The sequence below is a fragment of the Musa acuminata genome, chromosome BXJ2-9 (genome assembly GCF_036884655.1).
Source record: "Musa acuminata AAA Group cultivar baxijiao chromosome BXJ2-9, Cavendish_Baxijiao_AAA, whole genome shotgun sequence".
Lineage (NCBI taxonomy): Eukaryota > Viridiplantae > Streptophyta > Magnoliopsida > Zingiberales > Musaceae > Musa > Musa acuminata.
In genome coordinates this window covers 28,441,307-28,465,594 of record NC_088346.1, presented here as the reverse complement: position 1 = coordinate 28,465,594, position 24,288 = coordinate 28,441,307, and the positions used below count along the sequence as shown (strand labels likewise).

At 36.5% G+C, this 24,288-nt stretch overlaps 1 protein-coding gene across 1 annotated transcript; it reads left to right on the top strand.

Annotated features, from left to right (window-relative positions):
- The first annotated feature begins 6,376 nt into the window (after nucleotides 1-6,376).
- On the top strand, nucleotides 6,377-13,504 carry LOC135622221 (uncharacterized). The gene is made up of 2 exons (XM_065123866.1): nucleotides 6,377-7,701; nucleotides 13,246-13,504. The coding sequence occupies exons 1-2, from the start codon at nucleotides 6,681-6,683 to the stop codon at nucleotides 13,248-13,250; spliced, it is 1,026 nt and encodes a 341-aa protein (XP_064979938.1). The 5' UTR covers nucleotides 6,377-6,680; the 3' UTR covers nucleotides 13,251-13,504.
- Nucleotides 13,505-24,288: the final 10,784 nt, after the last annotated feature.

The window sequence follows — 24,288 nt, the reverse complement described above, 5'->3', positions numbered from 1 at the left end:
AATTCACCGAGCTCTCTAGATTTGCCACACATATGATTGATGATGAATATAGGAAAGCAAGAAGATTTGAAAGAGGATTAAGGCCGGAATAAGAAGCCGGATATCAGTTTTAAAACTCCAAGTATACACTGATGTAGTAGAAAGAGCTTTCATACTTGAAAGACTTGGAGGAGATCTAAGAAATAAGGGACAAGAATAGAAAGGATAAGTTTATTGGTAAAAGTAAGAGAGCAAATGAAGCAGAAAGAAGTAACGAGAAGGTAAAGGTACCTAGATTTGAGAAAGGAACTTCATCGCAAAGAACTCTATCGTCTACAAAATGTGGACGTAATCATGAAACTAGTGAGTGTTTCGGGTGACTGGAGCCTGTTTTTCCTGTGGAAAGTTAGATCATAAAGTTAGAGACTGCCCACTAAACAAGACGAAAGAGCCACTACTCCCTAAGCCGACTGCCCATGCTAGAGTATATGCTATCACAAAACAAGATTCCAGGGCCTCTAAATCAGTGGTTGAAGGTATTCTACATGTTTCTAATAGAAATGCAAAAGTTTTGTTTAATCCTGGCTCCAACTTGTCTTTTGTTTCACAATATTTTGCTTGTCACTTGTCATTCAACCTAAACCACTGGATTATTTGCTACACGTAACTACTACTGTTGGGGATTCCTTGACTACAAATCTGGTTTATCCTCATCTTTTTGCCAAAAGAGGTATGACAAATTTAGAGGACTAAATTTTATTTTAAGGAGGGGAGAGTGTAACATCCCCCATTTAAAAAAAAAAAAATAGTAAATTCTTGTTTGTAAATATGAGATTATTTAATAATATTTTTTCATTAAATAATATTATATTAAAGTTTATGGCTAAGGACCTAAGAGTAAATATTAAATGTCTCAGATGAATTATAGAATATTCCGAATTGAGTAAATAAAAATAAAATAAAATAAAATAAAATGGAGGACATGTGTCATTAACAAGGATGAGCCACTTAGCATTTATTCTAAAGTTGACACCTAAACCCCCATGCATGCTTGCCACCTCACTATTTTAGCATAAGCCAAATCTAAGTAATTTAAGGCACCATTAAAAAGAAAGTTTTCAGCCAACGTTAGTTTGAGGAGAAGAAGAAGAAGAGAAGAAGAAGAAGAAGGAGAAGAAGAAGAGGAAACTTTGTTTGAGGTTTTGCATCAACTCCCTATATTTGGGAATCAAACTCATCTAAGGCAAGTGTTCTAACCTCTTCCTACAGAATTCCTAATCTCTGTTTTCCTTTTAGTTCTTTATAATTCAAAAGATTTTAGCTTAGTACCAAACCGTTTTTCCTTTTGATACAAAGCCATGAATCTGAAATTTTTTTGGTAATTTGACTTCTATACATTGTTTTGGATCTAACTTTTAGCACTAAACTCAGATTTAGGCAAAACCTAATTCATTTGAACGTAGACTCAAATATATTTATTTTGACACTGAGATTGAATGATTTGGAGTTTAAATTCCTACTAACACTTCTGTTTTAATTAACCCTACAAATTCTACAAAATAGGGACTGAAATTTCTGACCTCTTGTTGCTTAACTACTTATAACTTTCTGCTGTGAACTCAGATACATGTAAAGTATGATTTATTCGAAGCTAGACTCAAAATAATTTCTGCATACACCTAATTTGAAATTTTTGGAGTACAATTGCTAACTGAAACATCTGCTTTCATCGACCCTATGGATTCAGTAAAATAGAGCTAATATTTTCAGACCTTTAGCTACAAAATTATCAGTAACTCCTTGTTATAAATTCCAATTCTTGTTAAACTTGATTTGCCTAAAATTAGATTGACAAAGATTTCTAATGACACCTATTTTGTATAAATTGGAGCATAATTGGTTATCCAAATCGTTCATATAATGTTCCTATCAAATTCTGCCAGAATCGAGCTTTGGTCGATTTCAGCTTTCTTTGTTCCTTCTTTTTGGAAATTGATTTCGGCAAAAACTCTTACTTTAGTTAAGCTTTACATTATTACCTTTAATTCCTGTATACTTTTGTCCTTTATTTATTTGTACATCTGCAGCTATCATCTAAAGATCATGTTTGCATCATAATGATTCGGCACATGCATCCCATTGTTCCGCATTTGCTTTCGATATGTGCCTCTTCCAGTTTCATTTCATTGGACATTGAATTCACCTAACCTTCTTATTTCAATTGACTTATATGTGATTTATGGAAATCCTTGTATGCTCTTACTTTTGTTTTCTTTCAAATCTGAATACATTTATGAAAGATTATGTTTGTATCGTATTGACTCGAAAGGCATATGTATATTTTGTTGTTCCGCATGTGCTTCTGATATGTGCCAATGTTATTGTTCATACTACCCTTTTTGTACTCTGGTGTCTTGTGGGATATTATGAACCTTTGCTAGAAATGGTAAAGGGAGTTATGCTTAGAGCCCGTGATTGCTCTATCGGCCCCATTAACTTCACTCAAACGTGGGTGGATGGAGCTCCCAGACGTGGGAGACTTATGCTTGGTGGTCATCCAGAAATGAATGAATCACATTATGTATGTGGTCCCACAGCGCCATCTATGTATATTGATATGATATCCAAAGCTTTGTTTATGAGTTCATATTATGCTTTGGATAAAAATGGAATGCATGATACATAAAAAATGACATACAAGCTTGTGTTTATTATTCGGTTCACTTGTTATACCTTGAAGTGTTTCGTATGTCATTGTTATGCTCCCAAACACTCTTATGCCTTTGATATGTACCTAAATGCTTCTTTTGCCAATAAAATGCTCCAATTTCCTTTCTCCTATTGTTATGTCTAATGCTTGTTTTTGAATGAGGTAAACCTTTGTGATTTCATATCAAATGAGATGATTTTAAATGAACACTTGTATTTCTTCTTTTGTATCTTGATACTAAGCCTGCTTGAACTTCTCCTACCGCCATGGATATGTTAGACGCTTGCTGAGCTCTTTATGCTCACCCCGTTGCTATATAAATTTTTCAGGGTAACTTGTCACGCACTGAAATGCTAGAATTGGGTTAAAGCAGTGAAAGGCTAGAAGATTTTTGAGCTAATCTTTGTTGGATGATAAGTTTTTGTTGTATAGTATACTTTACTTCTGATGTAATATTAAGGAATCTGTTGATACTTATGTGTTGTAAAAGTTTAAAGGACCGCTCATGTGTATGGAATGATAAGTTTTTTTTGTATAAGAATAAGAACTCATGGTAAATAATTATCCTTTTTGTGATTGTATATATTTCTATGATTATGGATTTGTGTTGTGGTTGATGTTTAGTTGAGTTGCCTTTAGATTTTGTGAATCTTGGAGTGAAGTTGATTATGATTCATGTAACATACAGGTTTATGAATTATGAATATTAATTTTGAATGATTCTTAGTATCCTCAAATTGTTAGATTGGATCCTGGATTGAATTGATGATGAATCATAATATTATTGATTTTAGACGGGGTCACACCTCATGAATGTGATAATTCGGGGGGCGTGACACGTTGTCAAAGGTTTCAACAAGGCCATATTTGTCTCGAAATGTATAGACAAAGATGATAATCTTATTGAGAATTTAGATGAGGCTAAATCACACACTAAGCAATTTCTTTATTCCTTACTCAATCAAGCTGAGCAACCTAGTAACATTCAGGTGGACCCAACTGGAAAACTTGATTCAGATGCCATTTCAATTCTCAATGCCCCAATTACATATGACGAAATTGTAAGAGTTGTCTTTAAGTCACCGAAGCGCAAAAGCTCTGGTCCAAAAGGATTTCCAGTTGAATTTTAACAAACTGCATGGTCTATTAATGGAAAGATGTGATTAAGGCTTGCCAACATTTTTTCTCTTCAGGTCATATTCTTAAAGAGATGAATTACACTTTTATCTCTCTAATTCCTTAGAATGCAGGGGTTGTGTAACACCCCTCATTTCCGAATGTTCGTATAAATTTTTGGGGATAATGTAAGCATCTATTTTAATTGACAAAAGAAATAGAGTATGGATTAGAGGTAACTTATTTTTAAGATTTGGGAGATCTGTTCAAAAAAAAAAAAGAATCTGAGGACCTATATGTAAACCCTAAGGACCTAATCGTGAATATGATAAAAACAAGGACTAATCTGCAAAATGCACCAAATGACAAATCCCACCGCTTAAGCTTCTCTGCCTTCGTTCTTAAGGAAGCAGAGAAGGCAGCTCGTGGGTGACCAGGGAAAGAAAGAAAGAAAGAAAGAAGAAGAAGAAGAGAAACAAAAATTGGGGCTTTTGGGGTTCTTGCTTTAATCTTTTCATTGGGGATCAAAATTCTCAAAGGCAAGTGTTCTAACCCCATCCTACAGAAGTATTAGACTCTGTTTTTATGTTGATTCAAAATAAATTGGAAGATTTCTATTTAGAAACTGATATGTCTCTCTTTGGACTTAAAACCATGGATTCTGAAATATTTTCGGTATACTGACCCCTATACACTGTTTCGGCTATAAGATTTAACACAACATGTGAATTCAGGCAGGAACTATTTTGTTTGTAATTAGACTCTTATGTCTTTCTTTTGACACCGATTTTTTAGAATTTGGACACCGAATACTTACCCAAACATTTTTTTCAAATGAGACTATAGACGCTGTAAAACAGAGTTCAAGATTTTTGACGTATCGATACTAAAATACCTATAACTCCCTGTTGAAAATTCTGATTTGTACCAAACTGATTTTATTTGAAACTCGATTTGAAAATCTTTCTTTTGACATACAGTTTGGAAATTTTGGAGTTCAATTGACTACCCTATTATCTGTTGAGTCCGACCCTATAAATTATGCAAAACAGTAATTGTGATTTTGACCTTGTGTTACCAAATCTGAGGTAACTCTGTGTTGGGAGCCCTGGTTCATATGAAATCTGTTCCATCCGAATATAGATTGATATATGGTTCGACCATAGTCTTCTTATGGGTATTGGAGTATAATTGTTATTCTGAAATATTTGTTTGATGTGCCACTGGAATTCTGTCCGAAATCGAGCTTTGGTCTATTTCGCGTATTCTGTTCCATTCCTTTGGATACTTGAATTCGTCTAACCTTCTTATTTGAATTGAGCTAACTATAATTGGATTCCCTGTACACTCTTGCTTCTATTTTCCTTTCTAAAATGAATACATTTGTGAGAGAGTTGTGTCCTTGCGTCATTTGTTTTTTAAAAAGGCACATGTAAGCTTCGTTGTTCCGCGTGTGCTTCCGATATATGCTACTTATTGTTGAAATAGCCCTTTTGTACTCTGGTGTGTGGGATTGTCTGGACCTTTGCCAGAAATGGTAAAGGGTATGCGCTATTTGCCCACTTTGTGGGGTCCCGTTATGTGGGATATTCTGGACCTTTGCCAGAAATGGTAAAGGGTATGCGCTTGTTGCCCGCTTTGTGGGTATGTGATTAGAGCCTGCGATGCTCTGCCGGCCCCCTTTGACTTCACCTAGACGTGGGTGGATGGAGCTCCCAGACGTGGGAGACTTTTGTTAGGTGGTCATTCAGAAATGGATGAATCACATTCTGACTGAGATCACACTACACCCTCTATATGTTTGATATGACATCCAGAGTTTTGGTGAGTTATTTCTGTTCGTACTCTGGATAAGATTGATATGATTGCAACGTCAAAGACGACGTTTGAGCTCTTGTACGATATGTGTACCTATATGCTCTGAAAGGCTTCATTCACTGATGATTTTGCTTCGAAATGTTCCATATGCTGTTGATATGCTTCGAGACATTTTATATGCCATTGATAAGCTCCGATATGTTTCCTTTGTTTCTGATATGCTCCAATTACTCTATGCCCCATCTGTTAGGAACCAAATATGCATGATTCAAAGGACAAACTGTGATTCTGCTCCTAATGATATTATGTCTACGAAATTGTATATTCTGCTTTGTGTTTTGAAACTGTATCTCTTTGGAAATTGTACCCTTTTGATATGGATATGTTAGTCACTTGCTGAGCTCTTTATGCTCACCCCGTTTGTTGATAAATTTTTCAGGATAGCGTATCGCTTGCTTAAATGTTAAAAATGGGCTGAGGCAGTGGAAAGTTTATAAGACGTTAGGCAGAACTTTTGTTAGCATACATGTAGTTGTGTATAAGCTACCTTGCATCTAATGAAATCTGACTATGAATCTAAACTTGTGGATTTTGTGTAAGTTAATGGATCCCTCGTGTATAGGGTTTTGGAATGTTAAATTAAATTCGTGTAATGATATGAACTTATGGTAAATCGTTGTTTGTGGTGACTGCATAGAATTCCCCACTTGTGGATTTACACTGTGGTTTTTATTTTGATGAGTTGAGTTCAGATTGTATGAATTATCGAGTGATGTGTGCTATGTTTATGAATTGCACAGGGTTATGAAGTGGTAGATTATAGAAGTGAAAATTTTGATCTGAATGTTTTCTTAGTGACCTCAAATGTGTGTTTGGATCCTGGGTTAGTTGTGATGAAGATTTTAAATATTATCGATATATTTTGTGGGGGCGTGACATAGGTGGTATCAGAGCATGATTTAAGAATCACTAAGAATAGTATCTTTATTTGAGGTTTATTGACTCTCATTAGAGATTGATCAAAGAAAATGTTCTTTTGATGTTTTAGGAAGCGAGGATGACGAGATCATCTAGTTCTCCTGTTGCATCTACTGCTGATCAATTGAGTGGTATTATGCGGACTTTGGAGACTATGGCACAAGTGATGCAACAACAACAACAACCTGTCCAACAAGGAAATAATGATGGGACAGAGACATCAAACCAGACGGGGTTGGGAATTGGACAGTTTAAGAAGCTTAGTCCTCCAAGTTTCAGTGGTGAGTCTGATCCAATGGTGGCGGAACGATGGATGATGCAGATAGAGAAAATATTTGATGCCTTAAGTTACTTTGATGAACGAAAGGTTTTTCTTGCCACCTTTATGCTGGAAGGAGAAGTTGAACACTGGTGGAGAATGATTAAGAGGATGTCTGAAATTAAACATGAGCCAATGACTTGGAAGTTATTCCAAGAAAAGTTTAACGACAAATATTTTTCAGATTGCATGAGAGAGCAAAAAGAATTGGAGTTCTTGAATCTTATCCAGGGAAGTATGACGGTTACAAAGTATGAATCTAAATTCACTGAGCTCTCTAGGTTTGCCACACATATGACTGATGATGAATCTAGAAAGGCAAGAAGGTTTGAAAGGGGATTGCAGTCGGCAATAAGAAGCCGAATGTCAGCTTTAAAATTACAAACATATGCTGATACGGTAGAAAGAGCCTTGAAAATTGAAAGAGACATGGAGGAAATTCAAGAAATCATTGGCAAGAACAAAAGGGGCAAATTTACTAGCAAAAGCAGGAGAGAAAATGAATATGAAGATAGTAACAAGAGGTTTAAGACATCTGGATTTGAGAAAAGGAAACCATTGGGGAGGACTCAGTTATGTGCAAAATGCGGATTAAATCATGAAACAAGTCGGTGTTTTCGGGTGACTGGAGCATGTTTTGGTTGTGGAAAGCTAGGTCATCAAATAAGAGATTGCCCACTGAACAGGAAGAAAGAGCCATTGTCTCCTAGACCCTCAGTCCATGCTAGAGTGTACGCTATCACTGAACAAGATTCTAAAGCTTCTAAATCAGTAGTGGAAGGTATTCTTCATGTTTCTAAAAGAAATGCAAAAGTTTTGTTTGATCCCGGCTCCAACTTATCTTTTGTTTCACAATACTTTGCTTGTCACTTGGATATTCTACCGAAACCCCTGGATTATATGTTATATGTAACAACTGCTGTTGGTGATTCATTGGCAACAAACTTGGTCTACCCATCTTGTTTGATCTTTATTGGAGACCACGAACTCCTTGCTGATTTGATTCTCCTAGAGATCCAGGGTTTTGATATTATACTTGGCATGGATTGGTTATCTTCTCATCACGCTAGTATTGATTGTTACAAAAAAATAATTACTTTCTGCATACCAGATCAGCCTATATTTTTCTTTGAGGGCATTAAGCATGATTTGCCTCCTTGCTTGATATCAGCACTTCAAGTTTATCGTCTTATGCAGAAAGGTTGTTTTTGTTATATGGTGTGTGTAAAGGAACATTCAAATCAGGAAACCCACCTAGATGAAATTTCAGTGGTCAAAGAATTCCCTGATGTATTTCCAGATGACTTGCCTGGTTTACCTCTAGATAGGGAGGGTGAATTTGCTATTGATCTAGTTCCCAGTACAACCCTAATATCTAAGCCTCCCTATAGAATGGCACCACTCGAGCTAGAAGAGTTAAAGAAGCAAATACAAGAATTATTAGATAAGGGTTTCATACGACCCAGTGTATCTCCATGGGGTGCTCCGGTACTATTAATAAAGAAGAAGGATGGAACATTGAGGCTTTGTATTGATTATAGACAGTTGAATCAGGTGACCATCAAAAACAAATATCCCATACCTAGAATTGATGATTTGTTTGATCAATTGCAGGGTGCACAAGTATTCTCTAAGATTGACCTGAGGTCAAGTTACTATCAGTTGAAGATCAAGGAGGAGGATATTTCAAAAACAGCTTTCAGAACTCGATATGGTCATTATGAATTCTTAGTGATGCCTTTTGGTCTGACAAATGCCCCTACAGCTTTTATGGAACAAATGAATAGGATATTTCAACCACTCTTGGATATCTGTGTAATTGTATTTATTGATGACATATTGGTGTATTCAAAGAGTAATCAGGAGCATGAGGAACACTTGAGAGATGTGTTGTCCATACTAAGAGAAAAGAAGTTGTATGCGAAGTTCAGCAAATGGGAATTTTGGTTGAATGAAGTTGCTTTCTTAGGCCATGTGATTTCAGGGAAGGGTATATCTGTTGATCCAAGGAAAATAGAAGCTGTAGTTGAATGGGAAGTACCAACAAATGTAACAGAAGTTCGAAGCTTTTTGGGCATGGCAGGTTATTACAGGAGATTTGTGGAGGGATTTTCTCGAATCGCTCAACCTCTCACCAAACTCACTAAGAAGAATATGAAATTTGTATGGGGTGATGATTGTGAGCAAAGTTTTCAAGAGTTAAAAAGAAGATTGACTAGTGCCCCTATTCTCACTATTCCAAGTCGTAGTGAGGGATTTGTAGTTTATATTGATGCTTCGAGAAAAGGCCTAGGATGTGTATTGATGCAGGAAGGGAGAGTAATTGCTTATGCTTCTAGGCAACTTAAAGGTTATGAATTGAACTATCCAACTCATGATTTGGAATTGGCAGCAATTATTTTTGCTCTAAAGATTTGGAGACATTATTTGTATGGTCGACAGTTTGAAATCTTTACTGATCACAAGAGTTTAAAATATATTTTCACTCAGAAAGAGTTAAACATGAGGCAGCGAAGATGGATAGAACTTCTGAAGGATTATGATTGTGCCATCCGTTATCACCCGGGCAAAGCCAATGTTGTAGCTGATGCACTTAGTAGGAAATCTACAAGTTTTATGGCTAGTTTGGTCGTGAAGCAATGGAAGTCATTAGAAGAAAGTTTTGATTTGAAAGCTTTGAGCAAAGAGCAAGACTCGATGATATTGATGGCCTCCATTCAAATGCAATCTGATCTTATTCAACAAATTAAGGAAGGACAATTACGAGATCCACATTTAATTTACTTGAGGAGTGAAGTAGAAAAGGAATTGAAGCCACAATTTCAAGTTTCAAAGGATGGCCTATTGAGATTTGGGGAGAGAGTATGTGTACCAAATGAACCAGATATCAAGAATCAAATCCTAAATGAAAGTCATACTTCAAAGTACACCCTACACCCTGGAAGCACTAAGATGTATAGAGATCTTGAAGGTCATTACTGGTGGGAAGGCACGAAGAAAGAAATTGCAATGTATGTTTCAAAATGTTTGACTTGCCAGCAAATCAAAGTAGAACACCAAAGACCTAGAGGGTTGTTACAACCTTTAGATATTCCTGAATGGAAATGGGAATGCATTACTATGGATTTTGTTTCGGGACTACCCAGAACCTCGAGGAAGCATGATGCTATTTGGGTTATCATTGATAGGTTAACAAAATCTGCGCATTTCCTACCGATTAATATGACTTATTCGCTTGATAGACTTACAGATTTATATGTTAATGAAATAGTAAGACTTCATGGTATTCCAAAGGAGATTATCTCTGATAGAGACTCCAGATTTCTTTCTAGATTCTGGAGAAGATTGCAGGAGTCGATGGGCACTAAAGTTAAGTTTAGTACTGCATATCATCCTCAGACTGATGGTCAGTCAGAAAGAACAATTCAAACACTTGAGGATTTGCTTAGAGCCTATGTTATGGATTGGAAAGGTGAATGGGATAAGGATATTTCACTTGTTGAGTTCACGTATAATAATAGTTATCATTCAAGTATTCAGATGGCTCCTTATGAAGCTTTATATGGGCGAAAGTGCATAACACCTATATGTTGGGAGGAAGTTGGTGACAGAAAGCTGTTAGCACCGGACAAGGTACAAGAAACTACCGAGAAAATTCAAGTTATAAGAAAAAGGCTAAAAACTGCTCAGAGTCGTCAAAAGAGTTATGCCGACAATAGAAGGCGAGATATTGAGTTTGAAATCGAAGATTTTGTATTCTTAAAAGTCTCCCCTTCCAAAGGCATTATAAGGTTTGGGAAGAAAGGAAAATCAAGCCCAAGATTTATTGGACCTTTTGAGGTTCTTGAGAGGGTTGGTTCTGTCGCTTACAGGATTGCCTTACCACCAGCATTGAGCCATGTCCATGATATATTTCATGTCTCGATGATTAGGAAGTATATGTATGACCCTTCTCACATCATTAAGTATGAGCTGGTGGAGATCGATAAAGATTTATCCTATGTGGAAGAGCCTATGCAGATTATTCATAAGAAAGAAAAAGTCCTAAGGAATCGGGTCATTCCACTAGTTCAAGTAATTTGGAGACATCATTCTGGAGCGGAGACAACTTGGGAGCTAGAAGAGGAAATGAAAAAGGTGTATCCTCGTCTTTTCATCGAATAGAGGTACGATAAATTTAGAGGACAAAATTTTTCTTTTAAGGGGGGAGAGTGTAACACCCCTCATTTCCGAATGTTCGTATAAATTTTTGGGGATAATGTAAGCATCTATTTTAATTGACAAAAGAAATAGAGTATGGATTAGAGGTAACTTATTTTTAAGATTTGGGAGATCTGTTAAAAAAAAAAAAAGAATCTGAGGACCTATATGTAAACCCTAAGGTCCTAATCGTGAATATGATAAAAACAAGGACTAATCTGCAAAATGCACCAAATGACAAATCCCACCGCTTAAGCTTCTCTGCCTTCGTTCTTAAGGAAGCAGAGAAGGCAGCTCGTGGGTGATTAGGGAAAGAAAGAAAGAAAGAAGAAGAAGAAGAGAAACAAAAATTGGGGCTTTTGGGGTTCTTGCTTTAATCTTTTCATTGGGGGTCAAAATTCTCAAAGGCAAGTGTTCTAACCCCATCCTACAGAAGTATTAGACTCTGTTTTTATGTCGATTCAAAATAAATTGGAATATTTCTATTTAGAAACTGATATGTCTCTCTTTGGACTTAAAACCATGGATTCTGAAATATTTTCGGTATACTGACCCCTATACACTTTTTCGGCTATAAGATTTAGCACAACATGTGAATTCAGACAGGAACTATTTTGTTTGTAATTAGACTCTTATGTCTTTCTTTTGAAACTGATTTTTTAGAATTTGAACACCGAATACTTACCCAAACATTTTTTTCAAATGAGACTATAGACGTTGTAAAACAGAGTTCAAGATTTTTGACCTATCGATACTAAAATACCTATAACTCCCTGTTGAAAATTCTGATTTGTACCAAACTGATTTTATTTTAAACTAGATTTGAAAATCTTTCTTTTGACATATAGTTTGGAAATTTTGGAATTCAATTGCCTACCCTATTATCTGTTGAGTCCGACCCTATAAATTATGCAAAACAAAGATTGTGATTTTGACCTTGTGTTACCAAATATGAGGTAACTCTGTGTTGGGAGCCCTGTTTCATATGAAATCTGTTCCATCCGAATATAGATTGATATACGGTTCGACCATATTCTTCTTATGGGTATTGGAGCATAATTGTTATTCTGAAATATTTGTTTGATGTGCCACTGGAATTCTGTCCGAAATCGAGCTTTGGTCGATTTCGCGTATTCTGTTCCATTCCTTTGGATACTTGAATTCGTCTAACCTTCTTATTTGAATTGAGCTAACTATAATTGGATTCCCTGTACACTCTTGCTTCCATTTTCCTTTCTAAAATGAATACATTTGTGAGAGATTTGTGTCCTTGCGTCATTTGTTTTTTAAAAAGGCACATGTAAGCTTCGTTGTTCCGCGTGTGCTTCCGATATATGCTACTTATTATTGAAATAGCCCTTTTGTACTCTGGTGTGTGGGATTGTCTGGACCTTTGCCAGAAATGGTAAAGGGTATGCGCTATTTGCCCGCTTTGTGGGGTCCCGTTATGTGGGATATTCTGGACCTTTGCCAGAAATGGTAAAGGGTATGCGCTTGTTGCCCGCTTTGTGGGTATGTGATTAGAGCCTGCGATGCTCTGCCGGCCCCCTTTGACTTCACCTAGACGTGGGTGGATGGAGCTCCCAGACGTGGGAGACTTTTGTCAGGTGGTTATTCAGAAATGGATGAATCACATTCTGACTGAGATCCCACTACACCCTCTATATGTTTGATATGACATCCAGAGTTTTGGTGAGTTATTTCTGTTCGTACTCTGGATAAGATTCATATGATTGCAACGTCAAGGACGACGTTTGAGCTCTTGTACGATATGTGTACCTATATGCTCTGAAAGGCTTCATTCACTGATGATTTTGCTTCGAAATGTTCCATATGCTGTTGATATGCTTCGAGACATTTTATATGCCATTGATAAGCTCCGATATGTTTCCTTTGTTTCTGATATGCTCCAATTACTCTATGCCCCATCTGTTAGGAACCAAATATGCATGATTCAAAGGACAAACTGTGATTCTGCTCCTAATGATATTATGTCTACGAAATTGTATATTCTGCTTTGTGTTTTGAAACTGTATCTCTTTGGAAATTGTACCCTTTTGATATGGATATGTTAGTCACTTGCTGAGCTCTTTATGCTCACCCCGTTTGTTGATAAATTTTTCAGGATAGCGTATCGCTTGCTTAAATGTTAAGAATGGGCTGAGGCAGTGGAAAGTTTATAAGACGTTGGGCAGAACTTTTGTTAGCATATATGTAGTTGTGTATAAGCTACCTTGCATCTAATGAAATGTGACTATGAATCTAAACTTGTGGATTTTGTGTAAGTTAATGGATCCCTCATGTATAGGGTTTTGGAATGTTAAATTAAATTCGTGTAATGATATGAACTTATGGTAAATCGTTGTTTGTGGTGACTGCATAGAATTCCCCACTTATGGTTTTACACTGTGGTTTTTATTTTGATGAGTTGAGTTCAGATTGTATGAATTATCGAGTGATGTGTGCTATGTTTATGAATTGCACAGGGTTATGAAATGGTAGATTATAGAAGTGAAAATTTTGATCTGAATGTTTTCTTAGTGACCTCAAATGTGTGTTTGGATCCTGGGTTAGTTGTGATGAAGATTTTAAATATTATCGATATATTTTGTGGGGGCGTGACAGGTTGATTCACTGGAGAACTATCGACCCATATCATTATGCAACTTTATTTACAAGTTGATCTCTAAAGTGTTAGCAGATAGAATGCAAAAGGTAATACAGAAGATCATTAGTCCAAATTAAGCTGCTTTCATCTAAGGAAGAAGTATACATCATAACATTATGATTGCTAATGACTTGGTCAAAGATCTGCACTCAAATCTGTTTTAAAGCTGATTTACGAAAAGCTTTTGATTCAGTTAATAGAAAATTTATCTATAAGATGCTTCTCGATATGAACTTCCCACAGCAATGGGTCAATTGGATTCAAAGTTGATGGTAAACCCCAAAGTTTTCGATACTCTTTAATGGCTCACCTATTGGATTTTTTGGAAGCACGAATGACATCCGATAAGGTGATCCACTCTCTCCGTATCTATTTACTATTGCGATGGAAGGACTTAGCTGTATGTTGGAACACACAATCTCGAATGGTAGCATTAAGGTACCCAATACTGGTTCTTTTCATATATCACACATAACTTTCTCCAAAATGATCCAACTTCAGTAAGGAACCTGACATCTATTCTGAATGACTTTGGTATGGTTTCTGGCCTTTGGTTAAATCATGCAAAAATTAAAGTATATATAGGTCCTTGCATTAAGGAAAATGACCTTATTGCACACACTCTAGGGGTTAATAAGGGAAGCCTGTCAGTTCGTTATCTGGGTCTCCCATTCATATCGATTGGCATTCACAAAACCCACTATTAGCCTATCCTGCAAAAAATAAAGAATAGAATTTCTTCCTGGAAAAATAGGCTTCTATCAAAAGTAAGACGACTTGAACTCATCCGTTTAGTGTTGTACACTTATTCCTTATATTGGTATAATGCATTTCTTCTGCCTGTTGGACTTCTCCAAGATAATGAATAGTTATTAATGAATTTCTTCTAGAATGGTACAAATGATAAGGTAATGCATATGATAAATTGGGACAGCATCTGCAAACCGAAAGATGAAGGGGGACTAAACTTGAGAGATATTAAAGATTGGAATAAAGCATGTCTAGTACAACAATTGTGGGATCTTTTGCAAAACAAATGTTCCTTATGGTCACTTTGGGTTTCTGCTAGGTATCTTTCAAAAGAATCAATATGGAAAATATCAATAAGAACATACCACTCTATAGCTTGAAAAGGGATTTTAAAGGCAAGGAATTAGCTAATCAAACACATTTCTTATGCAATCTCTTCTAGAACTAATACTAATATGTGGTATGATCCTTGGGTAAATGGGAAGAGTATATTTTAATTATATGGTGACAAAATATGAAAAGACCTTGGGGATCCTAAAGATTGAAAGGTTTTCGAGTTCATTGCTAATGGTACCTGGTGTCTCCCGAATCCTATTTCTCCCGAAATGTTATCACTTTGACCGACTATCATAGCTATTCCAATTAGGAAAAACTCTTCAAATATACTTATTTGGCCTCATGATAATGATAACTTTAGTGCCACATCTGCATGGAATCAAATCAGGCAAAAAAATAAAAAGTGGATCCCAAGCAATTAGACATGGGATCGATCGGGATCATAGAGACATTCCCTATATACATGGCAGGCCCTTCTCAATAAACTACCTACAGTAGACAATATGAAGAGAAGAGGTATATACCATGTTTACCGATGCTCCCTTTGTATGCAATAAGAAGAAACTATTGACCACCTTTATTTTTCTTGTGACTATACTAAATATATATGGAAGGAGATTCTCCAGCGATTTGAACTCAATAGACTACCGCAACCAAACTAACATCAAGAACTAGGAGACCTCATGCAATGTTTCTCAAGAAAAGGGCCTCTCATACAACTGGCAAAGGTTACTTTCAGATGCGCGATTTGGTGGATATGGAAGGAGAGATGTAGTAGAATATTTGAATGTCAACACACAAACATTGCTCAGCTCTTGACAGAGATTATTAGAGACTCAAGATCCAGTATAGAGCACGATCTCAAATTGAAGCACATTACTCGAAGAGAAAAATATATTTTTATCAAATTTAATTTTGTTATTAACTAAAGATCTTGGGAATGATGTTAAATAATATACCCACAAATAGTCTTGACATATTTGAACATGGATTTTATTTGTTGCTATAGTTAGGAGTTATAGTCTACAACATGTGTAGTCATAACTACCGCATGTTGTCACACCCCTCAAAAATATCCATGAATATTAAAATTTTCATCACAAACCAATCCAGGATCCAAACTAACATTTGAGGACATTGAAAAACATTCTATCAAATTCACATCTATAAAACCTATGCAGTTTATAATCATATATCACATCACTCGATAATTCACATTTATGACAACCCAAGCCAAACTTGACAAACATGAACAACATTAATAAATCCACAAGCTAAATAAATTATACAATCAAAACTCCAATTATTCACCACATGTTCATATCATCATAAAATAGACATAATATTCCGAAATTCCAAAAAAGATAGATCTTCTAACACTTTTACACAGTATATCCATTTCGATTCATCGATAACATTTCATTACATACAAAATATGCTTATACAATAATAACATAATAACCAACAAGACTTGCCCATAATTCTGAATAGCTCTCAACTGCCTCAGCCCAATTCAAAACATCTCAAAGAGTGACAACTTGACCTAAAAGATTTATATAATAACGGAGTGAGATAAAAACATCTCAGCAAGTGACAAAGCATATTCAGAACAAAAGGAACGACTTCAAACAAATAAGATATCATAATGCAAGGCAGAATACAAGATTTCTCAAGGATACCATCTCATTAGATACAAAATCATATGTGTCATGTCATTCAAAACCTATTTGGTTCATAACAGATTGAGCATAGAGTAATTGGAGCATATCAAAAGTGTACGAGATGTTCCGGAGCATATCAATGGCAAATAGGACATTTCAGAACATATCAGTTCATAGCAAATGAAGCACAAAGTAATTGGAGTATACCAATAGCGTATGAAATGTTTCGGAGCATATCAATAATAAATGTAACATTTCGGAATATATCAATGGCGTATGGACTATTTCGGAGCCTTTCAAAGAACGAATACGAAACAGAAGCTCAAACGTCGAATTGACATTGCATTCATTTCATTCTTATCCAAAGCATGTATAGAAACACATAACTAAAGCTTTGGATAACAAATCAAACATATAGAAGGTGAAGTGGGACCAAAACATAATATGGTACATCCATTTCAAAATGACCACCAAACATAAGTCTCCCACGTTTGGGAGATCCATCCACCCACGTTTGAGTGAAGTCATAAGGGCCGGTAGAGCATCACAGGCTCTATGCATAACTCCCTTCACCATTTCGGACAAAGGTTCACAATATCCCACAAACACCAGAGTACAAAAGGATAGTATGAACAATAAATAGCACATATCGGAAGCACACGTGGAACAACAAAACGTACATGTGCCTTTACGAGTTAATACGAAGTAAGCAATAATCTTTCACAATTGTATTCAGATTTGAAAGGAAATGAAAGCAAGAGCATTCAAGGATTCCAAGCAATCACATATAACTCAATTCAAATAAGAAGGTAAGATGAATTCAATGTACAAAGGAATGAAACTGGAATAGGCACATATCGAAAGCATATGTGGAACAATGGGATATACATATGCATATATTAGTCAATACGATATAGTATAAACGTTACACAATAGTTTTCAATAATGCAAATAATTTTAAGGACAAGAGCATACAAGAATTCAAAGCAGTAGTATAAAGCTCATTTGAATAAGAAAGCTAAAGGATATCAATTTCCAAAAGAATGAAACCAGAATATGTGAAATCGACCAAAGCTCGATTTCTGGTAGAATTCAAGAGGCACATTGAACAAATGATTCAAACTATCAATCGCACTCTAATTTTTTCAGAAATATATCATTGGAAAGATATTTCAATCGATTTTGAGATAAAACAAGTCTCATAGGAATCGAAGTTTCCAACAAAGAGTTATAATTGATTTCTAACCAAAGGTCAGAAAACAAAATCATTGTTTTGCATAATCCAAAGGGTCAGATTCAATAGATAACTGAGCAAACATTTGGACTCTAAATCTTTTAATCCACGTATCAAAAGAAAGATCTACGAGTCTAATTTCTAATGTAATAAGATTTGAATAAATCAAAGTTTTCAACAAGACTTATAGGCAGTTCAGTATCAAAAGGTCAGAATCTCATACGTTGCACAGATTCGAATCGTTACATCTAAATAGGAGATATATCAAATGCAAGGCTAGAACAATTTAAACTTCCTCATATTCAAAGCAAATGTAGAGATCAAATTATAGTTGTTGAATCTCGGATTTTGATGATGAAATCAATTGTCAATTGTTTGTCTAAATTGTGTGTTAAGATAAGTGTGTAGGATTAACTACGATGAGAGTAAGACATGCAGCAGGAGTTGCGCCAGAGTCATGACAATGATCACGTTGGGAGTTCAAGAGCTCGACGGAAGTTCGGACAGTCGTCGAAGGTTCTACGGGAACAAATCCGAGAAGTCCAGAAGCTTGCCAAAGGAGCTCGTCGGAACTTGCCAAGTGGATCGTCGCAAGTCCAGGAGTTTGCCGGAAGTCCACAGGAGGATCATCGAGGGTTCGTCGGATGATCGACGGAAGTTCGCCGGAAACTCGTCGGAAGAAGCGATTGATGCACCGGAGCAAGCTACAGAATATGTCTTAGGAAATAATTGTTGTTAGCACATTGATTGAGTTAGAATGGGAGGTGATCCCATTAGCTTAATCTTGGGGCAATTGGGCCCCTGAAAGAATCAAATTGGGCCGAATGGATTAACCCATTCGGACCTTGATTGCCGTGGGAGGTGCAACCGCCCAAGCCAGGAGGTAGCTCCACCCAGACTATGTCTCCCAGCGAAATTGGGCGGTGCAACCGCCCCAGCCAAGAGGTGGCACCGCCCCGGGCTCAGTCTCCGAGCGAGACTGGGCGGTGCAACCTCTTCTATCAAGAGGTAGCACCGCCAAAGCTCAAGTTTTGAGCTCTGCCAGGCGGTGCAACCTCCCCAGTCAGGCGGTGCAACCGCCTGAGCTCAGTCTTCGAGCTCTGGCAGAGAGGTGCAACCGCCCAGAGGCTCAGTCTTCGAGCTCTGCCAGGCGGTGCAACCGCCTGATCCCGGAATTTCGGGAATTGACAGATTTGAGGTCCAAATTTAAACTGGGTTGGGGCCTATAAATACCCCACCCATTCAGCATTGAAAGCACAGAACACACACTCGAAATCTTGCTGTCTTTCTATGGTTCTTAGAGCTCAAAACTGCTAGTTCTCCTCTTTCTGTTCTTCAAAGTTTGAGTTGTAAAGAGAGGAGAGAAAACTTCTGTAAGGGTTGTCTCCTAAGCCCGTCAAAAGGAGTGAATTTGTAAGAAGGTGGTTGGCCTTCGCCTATTGAAGGAAGGCCTATAGTTGACGTCGGTGGCCTCGTCGGTGGAGGAAGCCAAAAGTGAAGTAGGTCAAGATTGACCGAACCACTATAAATCTCGGTTTGCATTTCCTTTGAGCATTTTACCTTCACTGTAAACTTCTCAATAGCTACTGCCCTCTGCGATTTTACAAACAAGTTTCAACGTTTAGACGTAAATCTACGTTTAGACATAAATCTGTGTTTAGACGTAAATCTGCTTTTTCATATGATCATCATATTGCAGATTGCATTTTCATTTTGAGCTTTACCAATACTGCACACTGCCTTTATACTCCTGCTTAAACTGCGTCTTATCTAATCAAGTGATTTACGAATCAGCATTTAGACGTAAATCAGTTTCTTCGTACGAACGTCGGATTTCATTTTGCGCCGATATTCTGGTTTTCATCATAGCTACAAACTACCTGCTTAGTTTGACTTTAACCTTGATTAGTATCAACTTTCATACATAAGTTGTTTTTATCGTTCGAACGCAGCTTTCGATTTTAATCGTAGAAAGTTTTCCGCTGCACTAATTCACCCCCCCCCGCCCCTCTTAGTGCTCTCGATCCTAACAATTGGTATCAGAGCCCGGTTAACTCTCAAATGGATTAAAACCCAAGAGAGATGGCTTACGCCGGAAACCAAGAGGGCCATTCTATTACACGTCCACCCATGTTTAATGGGACGGACTACACCTATTGGAAGACCCGAATGAGGATCTTTCTTATCTCTATGGATGTTGAACTTTGGAATCTTGTCGAAAATGGTTTTTCGAAGTCTTCTCTTCCAATGATCGATTTGAATGATTTGGAGAAGAAGGCTTTATTTTGCGCACTTGATAAAAACGAGTTTAATCGTGTTTCGATTTGTGAAACTGCATTCGATATTTGGCACACACTCGAAGTGACTCATGAAGGCACAAGTAGAGTGAAAGAGTCAAAAATCAATCTTTTATTACACTCTTTCGAACTTTTCCGAATGAAACCGAGTGAAACTATTGGCGACATGTTTACCCGTTTCACGGATGTCGTCAACGGTCTAAAAGGACTCGAAAAAAGTTTTTTGGATTTTGAGCTCGTAAATAAGATTCTAAGATCCCTTCCTAAGAGTTGGGATCCTAAAGTCACTGTTATTCAAGAGGCAAAAGATCTAAACAATTTCCCTCTTGAAGAACTAATTGGGTAATTAATGACCTATGAGATGACTTGCAAAGCTCATGAAGAGCAAGAAGACATCCTTCCAAAGAACAGGAAGGATATGGCACTTAGAACTTTGGAAGACCACTTGAAAGAAAACTCAAGTGATGAGGACTGTGACGATGACTTGGCACTTCTAACAAGAAAATTTAAAACATTCATTAAAAGAAACAAGTTTAAGAATGACATAAAAAATAAACTTGAACCCAAGAAGGACCAAGTTATTTGCTATGAGTGCAAAAAGCCGGGACTCTACAAGAGTGATTGTCCCCAAGCCAAAAAGAGAACAACAAAGAAGAAGGCGCTCAAAGCAACATGGGATGATTCGAGCACATCCGAAGAAGAGGAGTCCAACACCGAGCAAGTTGCTCATTACGCCTTAATGGCCATCGGAGATGAGGTAACGAATTTATTAGATGCTGATTTATCTTTCGATGAATCATTAAATGCCTTCCATGACTTATTTGATAAATGCAAGATTATCAATAGAAAATACAAATTGCTAAAAAAGGAGCATGATAGTCTTACTTGTGATTTTGATAAGTTAAAAACTAAATATCATGATAGATTAAATTCATGTATCAAATGCCATGATCTAGAAACTCTCCAAAAAGAAAACCTGCTACTTAAGGACACCTTGAAGAAATTCGAGGTTGGTAGCAAGTCATTGAACATGATCCTTGCAAACAAGGGTCACGTTCCAAAAAGGAGTGGAATTGGATTTGTGAGAAGTCCTCTCCTAAATCCAACTACCTTCATAAAAGGCCCCATCTTACATGTTCAACACCAAACCAAATGCAACTTTTGTTGCAAATTTGGATACAAGACGCATTATTGTCCATTCAAGAAAATAAGTCCAAACAAACTGACTTGGGTTCCTAAACTCTATGCAACATGATAAACAATGTAGATCTATCTTTGAGGCACCCAAAAGCAAATGGGTACCTAAAAATCATCCTTTCTTGTAGAAACCCACACCATCGCAAGCTAGGAGCAAGAGATGGTACCTTGATAGTGGATGCTCAAGGCATATGACCGGAGATCCATCTTAATTCTCTAAGCTCACTAGCATAGACGAAGGCTATGTCACCTTCGGAGACAACAACAAGGGTAAAATCATTGGCAAAGGAACCATAGGTAACAAATCCAACTTCTTTATTGAAGATGTTTTGTTAGTTGATGGTTTAAAACATAACCTCATGAGCATTAGTCGATTATGTGATAAAGGATACACTGTCAAATTCGAATCTAATGCTTGCATCATTGAAAAACCATATAAAAACATGTCCATGATTGCATTAAAACAAAATAACGTATACACTATTGACATAAATGATTTGTGCAATGAAATGTGTTTTTCGGTTTTGAATGAGGATGCTTGGTTATGACATAGAAGATTAGGTCATGCCAGCATGAGACTAATCACTCAAATATCATCTAAAGAACTTGTAAGAGGAATTCCTCATATCAAGTTCATCAAAGATAATGTATGTGATGCTTGCCAATTAGGTAAACAAATTAAGGGTAGTTTCAAGACTAAGAATCAAATAAGCACCTCTAGGCCCTTACAATTGATCCATATGGACTTATTCGGACCAATCTCTACATCGAGTCTACGAGGTAGCAAATACGCCTTTGTCATTGTTGATGACTATAGCAGATATACATGGACCTACTTCTTAAAACAGAAAAATGAATGCTTTAGATATTTTACCAAGTTTTGTAAACTTGTTCCAAATGAGAAGGGTTCTATGATTTCGTCAATTATAAGTGATCATGTTGGAGAATTTCAAAACCATGATTTTCAAGAATTCTGTGAACTCAATGGATACAACCATAATTTCTCTACTCTAAGAAATCCTCAACAAAATGGGGTAGTAGAAAGAAAAAATCAAAATTTACAAGAAATAGCAAGAACCATGTTGAATGAACATAGCCTACCCAAATATTTTTGGGCCAAAGCCGTAAACACTGCATGCTATATTTTGAATAGAGTTCTAGTAAGACCCCTACTCACCAAAACTCCTTATGAGTTATGGAATAACAAAAAACCCAATGTTTCATATTTTAAAGTTTTTGGGTGTAAGTGTTTTATCTTAAATGAAAAGGATAACTTAGGAAAATTTGATGCTAAATCCGATGAAGGAATCTTTCTTGGTTATTCTTCGGTTTCTAAAGCTTTTCGTATCTTCAATAAAAGAACTTTAATTATTGAAGAATCCATTCATGTTGTTTTTAATGAGATTTCCGAAATTAGGAAAAATGATCTTCATGATGATGTTAATTTTGATTCTTTGAATTTAAATGAAACCCCATCTCCAACTGGCAACTTGGATGCATCCACTTCCCAGATTTCCTTACCCAAGGATTGGAAGTATGTAGATGCTCATCCTAAGGAGCAAATCTTAGGGGACACATCAAAGGGGGTTCAAACACGATATTCTTTTAAAAAATTTTGTGCCAATGCCGCTTTTCTCTCCCAAATTGAACCCAAATGTGTTGATGACGCCATGAATGATGATTCATGGATTATCGCAATGCAAGATGAATTGAATCAATTTGAGAGAAATGAGGTATAGACGCTTGTTCCTAGGCCAAATGACCATTTAGTTATTGGTACTAAATGGGTCTTTAGAAACAAGCAAGATGAAAATGGTATCGTGGTTAGAAACAAGGCTAGATTAGTGGCCAAAGGTTTCAACCAAGAAGAAGGTATCGATTATGAAGAAACCTTCGCTCCTGTGGCTCGATTAGAAGCCATAAGGATGCTCCTTGCCTATGCTAGTAGTAATAATTTTAAGTTGTTTCAAATGGATGTTAAAAGCGCTTTTCTTAATAGCTTTATTTCCGAAGAAGTCTATGTTGAACAACCTCCTGGATTTGAAAATAATAGTCTCCCTAATCATGTGTTTAGATTAACTAAAGCTCTCTATGGTTTAAAACAAGCTCCAAGGGCTTGGTATGAGAGACTTAGTTCTTTTCTCATTGAAAATAATTTCATAAAAGGCAAGGTTGATACTACATTATTCATCAAGAATTTTGAAAATAATTTTCTCATTGTTCAAATTTATGTTGATGATATTATCTTTGGTTCTACGAATGAATCTCTCTGTGAATCTTTTGCTAAAACTCTGAGTCTTGAATTCGAAATGAGTTTAATGGGAGAGTTAACATTCTTCTTAGGTTTACAAATCAAACAACTAAGCAATGACATCTTTATTAGTCAAACTAAATATGCTATGAATTTACTAAAGAAGTTTAATATGAAGAACTCAAAAGCCATTAACACTCCTATGAGCACCTCCACTAAGTTAGAAATTGATGAAAGTGGAGAAAGCTTCGATCAAAAAACTTATAGGGGTATGATAGGAAGTTTAATTTACCTCACTGCAACAAGACCAGACATCATGTTCAGTGTGGGACTTTGTGCTAGATTTCAATCAAACCCTAAGATATCGCATCTCAAAGTAGTTAAAAGAATACTCATATATCATAATGGTACCACAAATCTAGGATTATGGTACCCAATATCAGATAATCTTGAGTTAATTGCTTATGTTGATGCGGACTTTGCTGGCTATAGATTAGATAGAAAAAGCACATCATGAACATGTCAATTCTTAGGACATGCCCTTGTTTCCTGGTCATCTAAGAAACAAAACTCGGTTGCACTATCAACAACCGAAGCTGAATATATTGCAGCGAGTGCATGCTGTGCACAAGTTGTATGGATGAAAAACATCTTAGAAGATTATAAAGTTCATCTTAAAAATATTCCAATTAAATGTGATAACACAAGTGCAATATGCTTAACAAAGAACCCTATACAACACTCAAGAACAAAACATATTGATATTAGACATCA

What these genes read in the sequence shown, in the direction of transcription:
- LOC135622221 (XM_065123866.1), top strand. Translation starts at nt 6,681, where the DNA reads ATGACGAGATCATCTAGTTCTCCTGTTGCATCTACTGCTGATCAATTG.